Genomic DNA, 19,567 nt, shown 5'->3' on the forward strand with positions numbered 1-19,567 from the left:
TGCGACAATCTGGTTGTTAGGGTCTCAAGTCTGTGAGGTCGAGCAAATGTCTGCAGCCTACGCTGTGCAGGAGAATCTGAGTTCTGGGAGATGGGCAATGACAGCCAGATCTCTACCTTTGGAAGGTGGGTCAGTAAGGAATTCTGTGAATTTTAGGAGCGTACGTGTTAATACAGAGGTAGAAGAGCCTGCAATCGCCGGAGAGAAGTAGGGCCTTTGCTTTGTACAAATGTCAAGTGAACTCTGTGACAGTTACAAATGTTCTGTAATTTAATTAGCGCTTGAGTCTTCTCTCCGATTTACACTCGCCGCACGATTTCCCGAGATACCGCAGGGAAAGTCAGCGCTCACCAGCTACCTGTAGATGGCAGCACAGGACCCTTGCAGAACTGAAGGGCTTTGAGTCCAGGGTCTATTGGGCCTCTCCGTGGAGCTGGTGATATAGATTGTGGATCAAACCTGATAAAGTTCTCTGAAAGTCTCAGATTCTTTAGGTTTCTGGGACTTTTTTTTTTCGGTAAGTAGTTAACTTAAGCTGGTTTACTGAACACCAGTGATATTCAAAGAAAAAAAAAGTTTTTCTCTATCCTCAAGGAACTTGTTTAAGTTGTCAGACAAATAGCTTGATAATCCTACAAAGAGTAAAGGTGGAAGGGTTTGGAGTAGTGGAAAAAGCATAGGCCTCTGAACTTTGGGTGTTGGATATTTACTAGCTGTATGAATTTGGCTAAATTACTTGACTTTAAATGATACATATCATTAACTAAAGTCCATACCTTGCTGATATTTCCTTAGTTTTTCCTTATGCCATTTTTCTGTTCCAGCATCCCATCCAGGATAGCACATTGCATTTAGTTGTCATGTCTCCTTAAACTTGTCTTGGCTGTAACATTTTTTCAGATTTCCTTGTTTTCAATGGCATTGATGGTTTTACCATAGGATGTTTTACAGAATATCTTTCAGTAGGATTTGTCTGATTGATTAGACTGGGGTTATGGGTTTTGGGAAGGAAGACTCATGAGTTAAAGTGCCAGCTTCTTTCTTTCTTTTCTTTCTTTCTGTATCTCTTTCGTTCCTTTAAAAATATTTTATTTATTTATTTCAGAGAGAGTGAACAAGTGAGAGAGAACATGAGCTGGGAGGACAGAGGGAGAAGGAGAAGCAGATTCCCTGCTGAGCAGGGAGCTGTTGGGTCACAGGGCTGGATCCTGGAACTTGGATCCTGGCGTTCCAGGATCATGACCTGAGGCGATAGTAGGCGCTTAACCAACTGAGCCACCCAGGTGCTCAAAGTGCCAGTTTTATCACATCATATCAACCTATGTGTGTGTGTATGTAGTATATTTATATATACAATATTGGTATTGGTATTCATATTAATATGAATAATATTCATATTACAATGGCTCTTAAACATTCTCTGAGTATTCTCCAAGATTTAAAAAAATGTCTTTATGAGGGGCTCAGTTGGTAGAGCATATTAACTGGATGGCTCAGTTGATAGAGCATATTAACTCTTGATCTCAGGGTCAGGAGTTCAAGCCCAATGTTGGGTATAAAGCTCATATAAAAAATAAAATTAAATTAAAGGAAATAAATAAAAAAATTCTTTATGAAATATATTAGGCATAGAGAAAGTTATAAAGAATACTATAACAAACACCCACATTCTTTTCACACAGCTTTATCAAATATTAATATTTTACCACATTTGCTTTAAATTCTCAAGAAAATTAATATTTCAGATAAGTTGAGCTTTTATATACTCCTTCCTAATCTCATTCCATTCTCTTCTTTGCTCCTCATCTTCTCTTTCCAGCAGTAACCACTATTCCAAATTGGTATTTATTTTTCCTCTACATTAAAAAAAATAAATTTATTGACTGATGTACATGTATTTTTATTGGATATATACTTAGAAGTACTGAGTAATAGGGCATGTATATGTTCAGCTTCAATAGATACTGCCAAAATTTTTTCCAAAGAGATTGTAGCAACAGTTCACGGTGCTACAATATATGTGAAGTCTAGTTTCTCTACTTTCTTGCTAACTCTTGAGGTTGTCAGTCTTCTTAATTTCAGCTATTCTAGTGTATATGCAGAAGTATCTCACTGTGGCCTTAGTTTGCATTTCCTTGATATCTAGTAAATTTGGGCACCTTTCCATATGCCTACTGGTTACCATTCGTGATTTGCCTGGTCAAGTCCTTGGCCCATTTTTCTTTTTTCTTTTTTTAAAGATTTTATTTATTTATTCATGAGAGACACAGAGAGAGAGAGAGGCAGAGACACAGGCCGAGGGAGAAGCAGGCTCCATGCAGGGAGCCCCACGCGGGGCTCAATCCCAGGTCTCCAGGATCACGCCCTGGGTGGAAGGCAGGCACTAAACCGCTGAGCCACCCAGGGATTCCCTTGGCCCATTTTTATATTTGGTTGTCTGTCTTTTTTCTATTTGTAAGAGCTCCTTGTATATTCTGTATATGATTATTTTGTTAGAGAAATCTATTGCAAATAACTTTTCCCATTCTGTAGCTTTCTTTATTTTCTAAGTAGTGTTTTTCAATGAACAGAAGTTCTTAACTTTATTTTTAAAAATTATTTATTTATTTGAGAAAGAGAGAGAGAGAGCACGAGCAGGGGGGAAGGTCAGAGGAAGAGGGAGAAACAGACATCCTGCTGAGCAGGGAGCCTGATGTGGGGCTTGATCCCAGGACCCTGAGATCATGACCTGAGGGGAAGCCAGATGCTTAACCAACTAAGTCACCTAGGTGGTCTGAGAAGTTCTTAACTTTAATATAGTCCAATTTATTTCATTGTTTGTGGATAATGACTTTATTTTATACCTATTTAAGAAGTCTTTGCCTATCCCAAGTTAATGAATATATTCTCTTATGTCATTGTCTAGAACCTTTATTATTTTACCTTTTATAACTCATCTACAATAGATTTTGTGTATGGTGTGAGGTAGGAGTCAAGATTCATTTTTTTCCCATATGGTTATGGAACTGATCCAACACTTTTTGTTAAAAAACATCATCAAAGTACAACTTTCAAAAAGTTAAAAGCAAGATTCTAATAAGGATATGGAATGAGGGATACCTGGGTGGCTCAGCGGTTGAGTGACTGCCTGCGGTCCAGGGCGTGATCCCGGGGTCTGGGGTCGAATCTCCAGCAAAGAGCCTGCTTCTCCCTCTGCCTATGTCTCTCATGAATAAATAAATAAAATCTTAAAAAAAATTATATGGAATGAATGCATGACAAATTCATTTAACTCATTACTGAAGGAATAAGGAAGATGATAAAGCATGTTTGATGAGCGTTCAAGGAAATTTTTTTTAATTTAATTTAATTTATTTTTTTATTGGAGTTCAATTTGCCAACATATAGCATAACACCCAGTGCTCATCCCATCAAGTGCCCCCCTCAGTGCCGGTCACCCAGTCACTCCCACCCCCCGCCCACCTCCCTTTCCACCACCCCTTGTTCGTTTCCCAGAGTAAGGAGTCTCTCATGTTCTGTCTCCCTCTCTGATATTTCCCACTCATTTTTTCTCCTTTCCCCTTTATTCCCTTTCACTATTTTTTATATTCCCCAAATGAATGAGACCATATAATGTTTGTCCTTCTCCGATTGACTTACTTCACTCAGCATAATACCCTCCAGTTCCATCCACGTTGAAGGAAATGGTGGGTATTTGTCATTTCTAATGGCTGAGTAATATTCCATTGTATACATAAACCACATCTTCTTTATCCATTCATCTTTCAATGGACACCAAGGCTCCTAAGGAAATTAGGTATTGTATTAGAGTTATGGTGGGGGGGGCAATATGTTTATATGTATGCATATATATGCACATATATATACATAACCATACACATATGTGCATATATATGCATACACACATACATAGAGATGGAGAGATTTTATTATAAGGAATTAGCTTACAGGATTATGGAGGCTAACAAGTCCCAAGATCTTTAAGGCTGGCAAACTAGAGACCTAGAAGAGGTGATGGTATAGTTCCAGTCCCAATCCAAAGGCCTGATAAAAAGCTGACAGTATGATTGTAGTCTGAAAGCCAGCAGGTTGAAGACCCAGGAAGAGCTGATGTTTGACTCTAAAGGCAAGATAAAGGACCAATGTCCCAATTGAAACAACTGGCCGGTCAGAGAGAAATGTTTTCTCTCTCTGTTTTTTAGAGATTTTTAAGTAATTTCTATAGCCAACATAGAGCTCAAACCCATAGCCCTGAGATCAAGTCACATACCTTACAAATTGAGCCAACCGAGCACCTGGAGAAATTTTCTCTGACCCAGCCTTTATATTGTAGTGAGGCTTCAGCTGATTGGATGAAGCCCACCCACCTAGGAAGAGCAATCTGGTTTACTCAGTCTATTCAAATGTTTTTTTTTTTTTTTTAATTTTTATTTATTTATGATAGTCATAGAGAGAGAGAGAGAGAGGCAGAGACACAGGCAGAGGGAGAAGCAGGCTCCATCACCGGGAGCCCGATGTGGGATTTGATCCCGGGTCTCCAGGATCGCTCCCTGGGCCAAAGGCAGGCGCCAAACCGCTGCGCCACCCAGGGATCCCAGTCTATTCAAATGTTAATCTCATCCAGAAACATCCACCCAGAATAATGTTTGACCAAATATTTGGGCACTTTGTGGCCTAGTCAAGTTAACACAAAAAATTAACCATCACAAGTATTTATAGGCATTTGAAAAAGGTATGTTAGATAAAAGTTAGTTAAAACTGGTTAATGTCTGCAGGATAATAACACCATAACCTTTCCTTTTCTTTTAAGATTTATTTATTTATTTTAGAAAAAGAGTGCACATGAGCAAGAGTTGGGGGGGCAGGGAGAGAAAGAGAGAAGGGGAGAGAGATTCCTCACTGAGCATAGAGCCTGACATGGGGCTCAATTTCAGCACTCTGAGATCATGACCTGAGCCAAAATCAAGACTCAGACACTTAACTGACTGAGCCACCCAGGCACCCCCACCTTTTTAAAAAAATAATTAATTTATTTATTTCAGTAATCTCTACATCTAACATAGGGCTCAAACTCACAACCAACCCCACAGTCAAGAGTTGCATGCTCTTCTGACTGAGCCAGCCAGGTTCCCAATAACCTTTTCCACTCATCAGAAATCCTTTGCATCATTACCAAACAAAAATCTGTAAGTTATCACGTGACTTCACAGTTTTAGCCTTTAATCAATAATAAATAGAGAATGAGTTAAAGACAAGTATATTACCTTGATAGTTCATCTTTATCAGGATCCCTGGGTGGCGCAGCGGTTTAGTGCCTGCCTTTGGCCCAGGGCATGATCCTGGAGTCCCAGGATCGAATCCCACGTTGGGCTCCTGGTGCATGGAGCCTGCTTCTCCCTCTGCCTATGTCTCTGCCTCTCTCTCTCTTTCTCTGTGACTATCATAAATAAATAAAAATTAAAAAAAAAAAGATAGTTCATCTTTATTTAGCCCTACTGACTCTTCTTTATAGCATTTCCAAGTTGTGGATGATTTGTGTCAACAAAACAATCTTTATTCCCAGTGCTCTATAGTGTCTCCTTTTTTATAAATCAAGTGTTTGTCACAAGTGTTCGTCACTTCTATAATTTTGTAATAAATTTTGATATCTAGTAGTCTATGGCCTCCAATTTTAAGATTGTAAGATTATATTGACTATTCTTGGCCATTCCATTTCCATCTAAAAAATTTTTAAGCAAACTCTATACCCAATGTGGAGGCAAACTCTAAGATCAAGAGTTATATAATGGGATGCCTGGGTGGCTCAGTCAGTTAAGCATCTGCCTTCAGTTCAGGTTGTGATCCCAAGGTCCTCAGATTGAGCCCCACATTGGGCTCCTTCCTCCTCAGAGCACCTGCTTCTCCCTCTCCCTCTGCCTGCTGCTCCCTCTGTTTGTGTTCTCTCTCTCTGCTAATAAATAAATAAAATCTTAAAAAAGAAAAAAGGAAAAGAAAAAAGAAAAAGCTGTATACTTTCCAGACTGAGCCAGCCAGGTGCCCTTCTATATAAATTTTAAGATCTTATCAATTTTCACACACAGGGATCCCTGGGTGGCGCAGCGGTTTGGCGCCTGCCTTTGGCCCAGGGCGCGATCCTGGAGACCCGGGATCGAATCCCACATCAGGCTCCGGGTGCATGGAGCCTGCTTCTCCCTCTGCCTGTGTCTCTGCCTCTCTCTCTCTCTCTCTCTCTCTCTCTGTGACTATCATAAATAAATTTTTAAAAAAATTAAAAAAAAATTTTCACACACACACTCACACACACACACCTATCTACTAGGATTTTCATTAGGATTGTGTTAAATCTAGGGACCCCCGGGTAACTCAGTGGTTGAGTGTCTGCCTTTGGCCTGGGTCCTGATCCCAGGATCCTGGGATCAAGTCCCTTATCGGGCTCCCCTCAGGGAGCCTGCCTCTCCCTCTGCCTGTGTCTCTGTGTTTCTCATGAATAAATAAAATCTTTAATAAAAAAAAAATGATTGTGTTAAATTTATAGAAAAACATTTAGGTTGTTTCTAGTTTTTTGCTGTTACAAATAAATACTAACTTTCCTTTATTTAATAAAGAGGTTGTAGGACTTTATGGGAATCTTTTCACTTTAGGCTCAAAGGAAAAATAATAATTTGGCAGCTCTAAGTACACTGCTCTTTTAAAACAAAACATTGAGGGAGATTTAATTTTGCCTAGAGGAATTTATGGGTCAACAAATTGAACATAAATTTTAATATATTTCAAAAAAAATTTTTTAATATATTTCAATGGTTTTAACATTTTATATGTTGAGTTTGAGGTACCAGAGTAGTCTTCAGGTAGAGAAATCTAGCGGGTTATTGGACATATGGGTCTGAAACTAATGAGAACAGTCTGAGCTAAATATATAGATTTGGAATCTATTGATATATATAGATAGCAAATATCTATGGGCAAGGTTAGAGTTTGTGAAGGAAAAAATGGGCTGTACACAGAAACTTGGGGCTCTATTTCATGTCTATATTAACTAATTTGAGGAGGAAAATGAACCTGAGTAACAGTAGATTAAGGAGCAAGGGCCCCTAGATCTCGTTTGTATATGTGTTGGGGTGTAGGGAGGCCTTGGTCTTCTCCATAGAGCTTTTTATAGTGCCTTGACCACTGGGCAGGGCTATGTTACTTCCAAGTTCCTTCTCTCTACCACATCCTCCACTAACCCCCCAACCCCTAATCCTCTACTCCTTTTCCTGGCCCTTTGTGTGTTTTGGCTCTTGGAATCAGCAACTGTTCTCTTTTTGCCAGTAAGGTTGACTTCCTCTAGGTACCTGGATTTGCTCATCTGCCCAGGTTCATAAAGATAGGAATTGATTTCCAGCAGCCCAGATCCAGGCAAGAAAGCACAGTACAGCAGCAGTGGGAGCTGGGGAAAGCACCCAGTGGGCCACGAGCAAATCAGCTTCCAACAGTTTAATAATGAGGTCCTGAAGACCCACAATTGCCAAGAGTAGCATGGTGTTCCCCCTGCACTGAAGCTCTGCAAGAAGACCAACCAGGAGGCTTAGCATTATTCAGAAGCCCTGGCCAGCCCAAGGATGCTCAAGCCCAGCCTAGAGTCTAGTCACAGCCAGTTTGGAGAGAGAACTTGGCGTGGGCTTCCTATGATCAGACAGAAAAGGAGATGGCTGATAGATGGTACAGTGAAATCAAGCACTACAACTTTCACCAGCCTGACTTCATCTCCAGGACTGGGTACTTCACAGATGATATCAAAGAATACAAAGAAGATGGGAGTAGGGAAGGCACTTGCAAGTGAGGGGTCTTCCTTCATGGTGGCCTGATACTTCCTAGCAGGGAATGTTGTCAACTAGGCCTCTTTGAAGAAAATATCTTGCCTCCAAAGAAGGAATTTGTTAAATGTAATGGGAAGGTGGCAGACTTAATGTGGATAGGAAGTGCCTAGAACAATGAAAACTCAACTGTGCTTCTGCCCCTCTGGATGTATGTGCTTGTGTGTGATGCATGTGAGTGTCTCTTGTACACATACTTGGATATACAGCTCTGCGTGAACTTTTTTTTTTTCTTCTTAGAGAAAGTATTGGGTGTGGGGGACAGAGGGAAGAGAGACAGGGAGAGGGAGAATCTTCAGCAGACTTCACACCAAGCATGGAGCCTGATGCAGGGCTGGATTTCAAGACACTGAGATCATGACCTAAGCTGAAATCATGAGTCAGACGTTTAACCAACTGAACCACCCAGGCCCCCCTGCATAAACTTAATCTTATCAAAGGAAGGGTCATATAAAGGCTTTAATGGTTACCTAGATAGACCACAGTTATTTGGACTTTGGGGGGAAAATCAATTATAAAACTTTTAAAAATTATTTTTAAGAAAATTTATTTTGTACATTACTTGTAATATCCATCTTTGGACTTTTTGAATTCTAATGTTTGTGATGCTTTTTTTTTTTTTTTTTTAAAGATTTTATTTATTTATTCATGATAGTCACACAGAGAGAGAGAGAGAGAGAGAGAGAGAGGCAGAGACACAGGCAGAGAGAGAAGCAGGCTTCATGCAGGGAGCCCGATGTGGGATTCGATCCCGGGTCTCCAGGATTGCGCCCTGGGCCAAAGGCAGGCACTAAACCGCTGCGCCACCCAGGGATCCCCTGAATTCTAATGTTTGTGATGCTTTGAAGTGAAGTTCATTTTATGTGATCATGCGTTGTAATCTACTTTTGGTAGATTTAAGAATTTAAAATTTGAGAATGTCTTTTTTTCTTAACAATTTTATTTTTACGGGCATCTGGCTGGCTCAGTCAGAAGAGCACACAACTCTTGATCTTAGGGTTGTGAGTTCAAGCCCCACAGTGGGTGTAGAGATTACTCAAAACAAAACAAAACAAAAAAACCAAAGCAAATGATTTCAAGTGGTTTTCCTTGGCTCTTGATAGTCCATAGTTGCCAATAGTGTTTGGTTGTTATTTGACAAGTTAATGCTGAATTTGAAGCAACTGAAGAATTAGCCTCTCTGAATAATCTGCATGAAACAATTACAGGTAAAAATGTTTTTAAGGAAGTTGAGAAAACATTAATTCAGCACAACCTGAAATCTGCTAAATTGTTTCACAACTGATGGTGGCAAAAATATATGTGGAGCAGAAAAAGGGCTTAGTTCAACAAATTTACAAGTCTTATGAAAATGTAATATATTTAAAGTGTATCGTTATTCACGGGGTGCCTAGTTAACTCAGTTGGTTGACTCAACTTATCATGACAGGTGATGATCTCATGAGTGGTGAGATCCAGCCACATCAGGCTCCATGCTCAGTGGGGAGTCTGCTTGAAGACTCTATCCCTCTGCCCCTCTCTCTCAGTCATATGTTTGGGAGCCTGCTTCTCCCTCTGCCTATGTCTCTGCCTCTCTCTGTCTCTCATGAATAAATAAATAAAAGCTTTTTTTTAAAAAAATAAAGTCCTAGTGTCAATAGTTGACTTCATTCAATCTCGTAAACACAACCATCATCAGTTCTTTGGGTTTTATTTTGTTTTGTTTTTTTTGTTTTGTCAGAAATAGAAGCTGAATATCTTGATTTGCCCCACCACACAGCAATTTGATGGCTTAGCATTGGTAATGTTTTATTATGAGTTTTTGAGCAAAAACTGGGCAGGGGGGGCCTGGCTGGTATACCATGACTCCTGATCTCAGAGTTGTGAGTTTGAGCCCCATGTTGGGCATAGAGATTATTTTATTTATTTTAATTTTTAAAAGACTTTATTTAAGAGAGAGAAAGTGTGCCAGAGAGCATGAGCAGAGGGAATAGCAGAGGGAGAAGGAGAAGCAGGCTCTCCGCTGAGTAGAGAACCTGAGAGGGGGCTCAATCCCTGGACCCTGGGATCATGACCTGAACCGAAGGCAGATGTCCAACAGACTGAGCTACCCAGGTGCCCTTATTTTATTTTATTATTATTATTATTTTTAAAGACTTTATTTATTTATTCATGAGAGACACACAGAGAGAGGCAGAGACACAGGCAGAGGGAGAAGCAGGCTCCATGTAGGGAGCCTGATGTGGGACTCGGTCCTGGGACTCCAGGATCACGCCCCAGGCCGAAGGCAGGCGGTGAACCACTGAGCTACCCAGGGATCCCCTTATTTTATGTTTTTAAAGATTTTTTACTTATGTATTTGATAGAGAAAGAGTGCACGTGCAGAGTGGGCACAAGCAGACAGAGAGGGAGAGGGAGAAGCAGGCTACCTGCTAAGCAGGGATCCTAACGCAGGCCCTAGTCCCAGGATTCCTGGGCCATGACCTGAGCCGAAGGCAGATGCTTAACTGACTGAGCCACCTAGGCACCCGTGATTACTTTAAAAATAAATAAAAACTTAATTTAAAAAATTGAGCAAATATCCAGAGGAGAAGCTAACAGAATTCTACAAATGCTTTCCAAGCAATGAATATGCTCAGTTGAATCACATGCTTGTGGACTGACAGCAGTATTTGACAGTAGTTATCTGTGTGAAAAGACAGATGAGATACATAAAATCTCATTACAGATCAACATTAATAGTTGAACATTTGCAATTGATTCTGATAATGCTGGAACCCAACTAAGCAAAATGCATACTCCCCAAAGGAATTTTATCCCTCTCATTAGTAAACCTATTGTACCAAAACTTGTATTTAATAATTATTGGTTTATTTTGAATAGTACTAATTAAAATTTTGTGGAAATTTGTTTTCTCTCTTGTTTACGAATACCTATACAATAGCCTCAATTTTGCTTTTTTTGGCCTAAAACCTGAGTATTTACTGAATGGTCCTTTATAGAAGTTTGCTGGTCTCTGCTCAGTACTAAAACTGCAAGAACACCCAGTAATTTGTTTGTTTGCAAGTCTTGGATACTTTTTTCCAATAATGAGAAACACACATCCCTTCCCTTATGAAGATTATGTATTTGCTAAGTTAACCATGCCCCTAAACTTACTAAGTATAAACAATCTGAAACCTCCAGGTTTATATACAAACATCCCACTTCTTCCTCTTAATCATGATCATTAGCACTTTTCACAGGCTGTTTATCTCCAGACTGTGCTTTCTTTGAAGGACTGTCTTATTCTTCTTTGTAGCACCATGTATAGTACTTGGTAGATGCTCAATAAATTTTTTTTTTAATTTTTTACTTATTTATGATAGTCACACACACACACAGAGAGGCAGAGACATAGGCAGAGGGAGAAGCAGGCTCCATGCACCGGGAGCCCGACGTGGGATTTGATCCCGGGTCTCCAGGATCACGCCCTGGGCCAAAGGCAGGCGCTAAACCACTGCACCACCCAGGGATCCCAATGCTCAATAAATTTATTGAAGTCTCTGTCTCTAGCTTGGACTGCCTTCTTAGGGTTCAAGTCCACATTATCTGCCTAATGGTTCTATATGCAAGAATATACCTGACAGTCTCAAACTTAATGTATGTGTCCAAAAGGAAACATCTTTCTCCCCAAAGTAAACTGTAGCATCATCCTTTTAGTAAAGCTGACTTTAAAACTCTCTCTCTCCCTCTAGTGGTTTGCTAAAGAAAGGAAATTTTTATTCTCTATTATATTACTGGTCATTTTGTGCCAAGTTCTATCACATTAGTTCCTTAACATTGAAAAGTATTAAAGAGATTGTCCTTTTTCTTCCTCCTCAGTTCCATATTCACTGTCCTCGTTTAGTTTCTCTTTCTTTCACAGATCTTTCCTATCATTTGTAAACTATTTACAGATAGTAATTTGTTTACTTTTGTATCCTCTCATTAAGACTGACCTAGAAGATATTTAGTAAATATTTGTTAATTTAGTTATTTATATTAGATTTCTCTTTGGAGGCATTAGGAGACATTTCCCAAGAGATAAGGAACTTGCTGGAAGAGAAAACTTTCAATGGCCTTGGATCATGGCTTACAGATAGTCATAAAGTTGATAGAGAGTTCTCCTGCATCAGGGTTCTTATCTGGTCTCCTTCTCTTCTGCCTAAGGGCTCCCAAAAAGGCAGCAATAGAGCCAAACCTGGGTATTTTGTTCTTAACCTCTTGAGATTCTTGGGTTCTCTTCATTACATTCTTTCCTTGATCCCTCCCACCTTCCTTTTCATTTCCTGATTTCAGAGTCCTAGCTCTCAGCTACCTGACAGCTAAATCTTAAGTATGAATTCCATTCAAATACTAAAGAACTTTCAAGTACTCTACTGGAAAAACTAATGAAGACTGTGAGACATGGAAGATTTATTTTTTAAAAATATTTTATTTATTTATTCATGAGAGACACCGATAGAGAGGCAAAGACACAGGCAGAGGGAGAAGCAGGCTCCATGCAGGGAGCCTAATGTGGGACTCAATCCCGAGACTCCAGGATCATGCCCTGAGCTGAAGGCAGATGCTCAACCACTGAGCCACCCAGGCATCCTGGAAGATTGGTTTTCTATGTCTGTTTGAATTGCTTCTGAAGATACACTTATCTTGCTGATGAGTAGAACTTGTGCTGGTCAAGTGCCTAGAGGGCAGAAGACATCACTGCCTTTTTCCTCTGAACTTTTGACTAGGAAACTGGGATGCTTCAGAGCTTACATCACAACTTTTATTTTTGTTTATTTTTTAAAAAATGATTTTATTTGTTTATTTGACAGGGAGAGAGAGCAGGTCTATGTACAAGCAGGCAGAGGGAGAAGCAGGCTCCCTACTGAGCAGAGAGCCTGACCTGGAGCTCAATCCCAGGACCCTGGGATCATGACCTGAGCTGAAGGCAGATGCTTAACTGGCAGATGGCGCCCCTACATCACAGCCTTTATTTTTTTTATTTTTATTTAATTTTAATTTTTACTTATTTATGATAGTCACAGAGAGAGAGAGAGAGAGAGAGGCAGAGACATAGGCAGAGGGAGAAGCAGGCTCCATGCACCGGGAGCCTGATGTGGGATTCGATCTTGGGTCTCCAGGATCGCGCCCTGGGCGAAAGGCAGGCGCTAAACCGCTGCACCACCCAGGGATCCCCATCACAGCCTTTAGACAGTGACTCTTGCTCTGCTTACCTTCCCTGTATCTCCCAGGCCACATTCCTCCCTTCATATCCACAACCTAAGTAACAACAAACATGTATTGGGCATTTTTCTATGTTCTAGATAATTTAAAGGCAGTTCCTCATTTAAACCTCAAAATCATCTTATGAAGTAGTTTCTATTATTATTCTTTGGGAAACTGAGGCCATGTAGCTTGCCCAAGGTCAAAGTATCAGAGCTAGAACTCAAATCCAGATATGGCAGGCAGATTTCTAGGATGGCCGGCCAATGATGGCTGCCCCAATGAAGCAGCTCTGGTGGTATTCATGTCCTTGTGTAATCCCCATCCCTTGAATGTGACTTGCTTCTGATGCATAGAATACAACAAAAATGAGGGGATGTCACTTCTGTGATTAGGTTAAAAAGATTGTGACTTCCATTTTGCTAATAGACATTATTGCCTTCTCAGCTTGCATGCTTTGATGAAGCAACCAGCCATGTTGCATGTCAATTCCCAATGACAAGGAATTGAGACAAGCCAATAGCTAATAAGGAACTGAGGCTTTCAGTCCAAAAGCCTAGGAGGAATTGAGTCCTGCCAACAATCACATGAGTGAACTTGGAAGTGAATCCTTCTACAGTCAAACTGGCACTTTGATAGCAGTCTATATAAAACCCTGAACCTGGGACAACTGCGTGGCTCAGTGGTTGAGTATCTGTCTTTGGCTCAAGCCATGATTCTGGGGTCCTGGGATCCAGTGCCCCATCAGGCTCCTCACAGGGAGCCTGCTTTTCCCTCTGCCTATGTCTCTGCCTCTCTCTCCGTGTCTCTCATGAATAAATAAATAAAATCTTAAAAAAAAAAAAAAAAAAAAAAAAAGCCCTGAGCCAGAGGATACAATCAAGCCATACTCAGATTCCTGACCCACAGAAACAGTGAGATAATAAATGTTTTAAGCCACAGAATTTTATCAGGCTCCCCACAGGGAACCTCCTTCTCCCTCTGCCTGTGTCTTTGCCTCTCTGTCTCTCATGAATAAATAAATCTTTTTTTAAAAAGCCACAAAATTTTGGAGTAATTTATTACATAATTCAATACACAAGATGGATCTGATTTGCTTCAAAGTTCATGCTTTTCTCAATTTTATAAAGGACAGCTAGGCAGCACAACCTCCAGCAGCCCAGAGAACGCTCATTTTTTAAGGTCAACATCTCTATTGACTAAGCTGGCTGAATTGTCCTAGTCAAAATCTTCCTCAGGGTATTGCTCCAAATTTGGATGAACCTGGAATGATCAAGTTTTCTTTTTCATTGCATTTGCTATTGCTTGCTATTGCATTTGGAGTGTCACTCTCTCATTGCAACTATTCCAGTGAAAGAAATCATATGATAGCTAGGTTTGCTTTTGGAGAGCAAAGGCCCTGTTAGATTGACTGACCCTCCCAGTCTGGCAGGTAGAATCCCATGAGGCCAAGAGTTTGCAAATGCTGAAACCTGAGGTGGGCTAATGAGGCCTTCGAAAGCATCTCCTCCAATGGTGCTCAGCCCTGGCATCACATTAGAATCACCTGGGGAGCTTTCAAAACAGATTCCTGAGCTTTACCCCAAGCCAATTAAAGTAGAATTGTGTCTTGGAAGAGATGTTGCATCTGTACAATACACTATGTATCTTCCGGGTTTCTGCTCTGGTCTTTTTTAGTTCCTCGCATGTGCATTTGTCATCTTACCAGAAGTCCTAGCTTAAAAGACCTGTGTTCCCTCTCTCCTTCATTCAGTAAATAGGAACGGACTGATTTTTACATACCAAGTACTATTATAGTAATTGGAGATACAATGGCATGCAAGGAAAAAAAAGGCCTAGGGGCAGCTCAGGTGGCTCAGCGGTTTAGCGCCGCTTTCAGCCCAGGGCGTGATCCTGGAGTCTCAGGATCAAGTCCCACGTCGGGCTCCCTGCATGGATCCTGCTTCTCCCTCTGCCTGTGTCTCTGCCTCTCTCTCTCTGTTTCTCATAAATAAATAAATAAACAATATCTTAAGAAAAAAGGGTCTAGATGAGAACTATAGTCTCCAAACACTTTACTTCATGCTCACTCAGTTATTTTCCTTTGTTGTGCTGTAATTGCTGAGTAAAACATGCTTGCCTTGTGGTACAATCTTGTTAAATTATTACAGGTAGGATCTCGGTTAGCTGTAAGGGATAGACTAAGGAAGTCCGACGGAAATTCTTCAATGAAAAGAATCTTCTTGGGTGGGAGGAGCAGAAGACTTTAGTTACCTCCTCACACTGGTGAGGGCAAGTCCGCCCTCGCCGTTCCAAGACCTATTAGTGGGCGGAGCTGCCTTCATTCTTGCACGTAAGGAAAGGGGAAGGAAACCCCGCCTCTTACGTGCTTTAGGAGGCGGGGTCGGCGGACTGGGCGTGAGTTGATTGGCTAGAAGGCGGGGCGCCACGGGTTGGCTCCTTCCAGGCGCTCGCCGGGATCCCGGTGCAGCGAGAGGAGGGGGGTAGTCCCGGTAGCTCCTGCCTCCCAGCGATGGCGCCGCTGTGCCGCGCCCAGTCTTCTGCCTGTCCGCCCGTACTCGCCGCTATTGGGAGCACGGTCAGACGGTGAGGATTGAAGCGGGTCCGAGGGAGCGGCGGGACGCTGCCTGCCACGGGGACCATGAGGAGCCTTCAGACCTGTGCGGCCGAGAGCGGGAGCAGCCGCGGCACCTGCTGAGAGGAAAGAGGGAGCCGCCGGGTGCGGCGGCGCGGCGGGGTGCGACGGAGGCTCGCGAGTGCCTCGGCCATGTCGCTGCTCTGTGTACGCGGTGAGTGTGTGGACGTGGGGCGGGGGGGGGGCAGGGGTCGCCGAGGGGTCCCCACACGCATCCAGTGGGCGTCGGGTTACCACCTTTTCCAAACTTCACTTCTCCTCTGCGCCTCGGTGGGCGATTGTGTTAACTCATTTATAAACGTTTAAGGAGGTTCTTTTTCACTCTGCCTTGTTTTCCCTCACTCTCCTGTGAGGGACTGTTAACCTCTCTCCATTTCGGTGGCCATGTGACAGAGTTGTTGGCCGGCAGGCCCAGATCCTATTAACCAGTGACCGGGGCTCTTCTCTAGTGAGAGTACACTAGCCAGGAGACCGCGAATAGTTGGGTGTCAACAGCGGGCAGTCTCCCTTTCTTTTCTTCCTTTTCCTTGCACCGTGAAACTGCAGGCGGATTAGTAGAAGGTTCTTTTTATCGATATTTGAACGCGACGTGGTACAGCTGTCACATCCCTTCTTCCAGTGTATTTCTTCGCTTGCACCCTCTGTTGCTTGTCTGGTTCCCGGCTTCTCTGTAGTCTAGGCTAAGATTATTCTAATATTCGACTTGGAAAAGTGTGTTGTCTTCTCTCCTTTTGGAGAACATAAGTCGTATAACCTATACGTGTATTTATTTTTTAGCTTCTATTACAGTAGGTAAAAGGCCTTTATTGCTTTTTCACTGAGGACAGTTGACCCACCTAAGAAGATATTTTAAGGGAAGAGCTTTGGGGTTTAAGATGAGGCAAGGTGTATGCATTAAGCTCTGTGAGGGTAGAGACTGTTTCTTACTAGTTTTTGTATTCTTGGTGCCTGACAGAGAAGCTCAGTACTGGCTTTGAATAAATGCATGTGAGGACTGTGATTTTAGAGATTATCTGATCAGAAAAAGCAGGGTCTGGATTACCCATTGAACTTGATCTTGGAAAATTCAAGTTACAGCCTATCATATCAGTGTTCAACAAGATGGGATAAGGTGGCTTGATGGTGAGGGAGAGAATTTATCTTTCCTTAGCCTTTTCCTGGTACCCTTTACTGGATAGAGTTCATGTTTCTTTTGGCTCTGTGGATTAGCAGCATTGTTATTTGTGATCTCTCTGATGGGTGTTTCCCCCAGCTGCTGGCAAAGGTAACTGTTTTGCACTGTTGTCCTCCACTGTTTTGTTAAATCTCCATTAACCCAAAATGGATTTGGCTATTTCTAGGGATTACGAGACAATTTTTTTTCTTCATGGTTGATTTTTCATTAATGAGAATTTTGCTTTGCTTTTAGTAAGACATTTTCTCTTAGCAGCTGGGAATCTATTTATTCCTTTAGATCCCTGCTGTTGAGTAGCAGGATTTGGGAGAGGTTGGGTTTTGCAATGTCCCTTGGATAGTTTAAATCTCTACTGCTATACTGTATTATGGTGCTAGTCCTCATGGAAGACTCTTTATTAGACAGGAACACTATTAAGCCAGAAATTCCTATTAATTGCATTTAAATAATTTCAGAGAAGGAGCTGCTGCTGTTTTCACTTGTTCTAATATTGGGCAACTTTCATTGTCTACAAATTCTGTTATTTAGCTAACCTCTTTCACTTTTTATGTTATATTAGTTGAATCTCTCTTTTGAACCTGGGGGATTGGAGACCAGTAGGTCATTGTCTTTTGAGTGGAGATTCTTTTTTTTTTTTTTTTTTTTAAAGATTTTATTCATTCACGAGAGAGAGAAAGAGATGCAGAGACACAGGTAGAGGGAGAAGCAGGCTCCATGCAGGGAGCCTGACGTGGGACTCGATCCTGGGACTCCAGGATCACTCCCTGGGCTGAAGGCAGCGCTACACCGCTGAGCCACCCTGGCTGCCTGCCCTTGAGTGGAGATTCTGAAGATGATTAATTACTGAAACTAGCAGGTACCTTGCAGAGAAGTATTCATATAAAATGGCAAAGTATCCATTTTGGGAAAACTTAACAGAAATGGATCAAAATAAGTCTTTCTAAAATGATATTCCTGCATTATATTTTGGAGTTAGGAATGTTCATGTTATGAGAGAAGCTTGTGTAAGAATACTATATAACTCAGTTTCAGTTCATCTTGGAGTAGAATTGAATTAGAAACTTTTTCCCTGTAGTCAGAGTTCAAACAGTAGTAGAAACTGATGTAGAAACTGGCAAACTGGTATTTAATTATCCCCAAACATCTCAAGAAGTCAGTTTCTTGATTTAACCCTTTAATCATGCCTTATTGCCTACAGGTTAAGTGCTTTCAATAGTCTGATTCTAGCCCTCATTTTTGGCCCTATATTCTTGCCTATCTTTATACAGATATTTAGCTCTAGCACTAACTCTGCTCGTTACTGCCTCTGTACCAGTATTCTGCATTGGTACTCCCTGAAATATTCTTTTTTGAATTTTATGCTTGTCAAAAATATATTCTTTTTTTTTTTTTTTTTTTTAAATATATTCTTTTCCTAGCATACAGTCTACTTTTTTTTGGTTGAAAAGTTCCTAAGTTCTGTCCTCAGTGATCTTTTTCCCCTACACAGTCTTAAACTCTAAACTCCTTTAAATATAAATTACTTATGGTTTGAATAGTACCACTAAAATTTGGCAATGAATTGTGTACTGCCTGGCAACTTGTCTTGTACTGTTTGTGGTGACCCAGACAAAAAAGATGATGACAGTGGTTAGATCAGATCTGGAATTTTGTGTTCTTTTGGGGTATTTGGTTTTAAGAGGCACAGTGAGAAAGTAGAATTTCTTTAGAGGATAATCATTAGAAATGTAGAAAACATTTGAGTAATTTAGAGGTTTAGTTTTTTTTTTTTTTTTAAAGATTTTATTTTTTTATTAATGAGAGAGACAGAGAGAAGGCAGAGACATGGGTAGAGGGGGAAGAGAAGCAGGCTCTGGAGCCGGATGCGGGACTCGATTCTGGAATTCCAGGATTATGGCCTGAGTTCAAGGCAGACGCTCAACTGCTGAGCCACCCAGGTGTCCCCAGAGGTTTAGTTATGAGGTGATTTAAGAGGGGGAGAATTGGGATGCCTCTTCTCAGAGGGGGAGAATGAGGATGCCTCTGGCTCAGCGGTTGAGCATCTGCCTTTGGCTCAGGGTGTGATCTTGGAGTTCCAGGATGGAGTATTGTGGGATCAAGTCCCACATCTGGCTTTCTGCATGGAGCCTGCTTCTCCCTCTGCCTATGTCTCTGCCTTCTCTCTGTGTCTCTCATGAATAAATAAATAAAATCTTAAAAAAAAAAAAAAAGAGGTGTAGGATTGTAATAGATGAAAATATTATTATTATTATTATTATTATTATTATTATTTAAAAAAAAAACATTTTAGGAGTTCCTGGCTGGCTCAGTTGGTCAGTTACTCTTGATCTTGGGGTTGTGAGTTTGAGTCCCACGTTGAGTGTTGAGATTACTTAAACACAAAACTTCATTCCTAATGAATGGGACAAGTTGACTATTGAATGAAAATTATAAGAAACTATATTGTAGTTTATTGTAAGGAAGAACATTAAATTAGTTGTTCTTAACAAATGAAATGGACTACTTAGGGTTTCTTTCTTTTTTTTTTTTAGGACTTTTTTTTTAAGATTTTGTTTTTTATTTTTTTCCATGAGAGACAGAGTGATAGAGAGAGAGAGAGGCAGAGAGAGAGAGGCAGAGAGAGAAGCAGCCTCCATGTAGGGAGCCTGAGGTGGGACTCCATCCTGGAACTCCAGGATCATGCCCTGGGCGGAA

General features: G+C 41.1%; 1 protein-coding gene and 1 pseudogene across 7 annotated transcripts in view; both read left to right on the forward strand.

Annotated features, from left to right (window-relative positions):
• The first annotated feature begins 90 nt into the window (after nucleotides 1–90).
• LOC140641040 (Golgi-associated plant pathogenesis-related protein 1 pseudogene) lies at nucleotides 91–7,969 on the forward strand (annotated as a pseudogene).
• Nucleotides 7,970–15,468: 7,499 nt separating this feature from the next.
• UNC13B (unc-13 homolog B) overlaps nucleotides 15,469–19,567 on the forward strand; it is a 231,502-nt gene continuing 227,403 nt past the window's right edge. For 3 of the 7 annotated variants that reach the window (XM_072841810.1, XM_072841813.1, XM_072841815.1), the window contains exon 1: nucleotides 15,469–15,853. In XM_072841810.1, coding sequence (XP_072697911.1) covers nucleotides 15,832–15,853 — 22 coding nt within the window. In that variant the 5' untranslated portion in view covers nucleotides 15,469–15,831. The remainder of the gene's footprint in view (nucleotides 15,854–19,567) is intronic. The other 4 variants (XM_072841808.1, XM_072841817.1, XM_072841812.1 and 1 more) reach the window with 2 other exon arrangements.

This window comes from Canis lupus, chromosome 10, assembly GCF_048164855.1.
Source record: "Canis lupus baileyi chromosome 10, mCanLup2.hap1, whole genome shotgun sequence".
NCBI classification, from domain to species: Eukaryota; Metazoa; Chordata; class Mammalia; order Carnivora; family Canidae; genus Canis; species Canis lupus.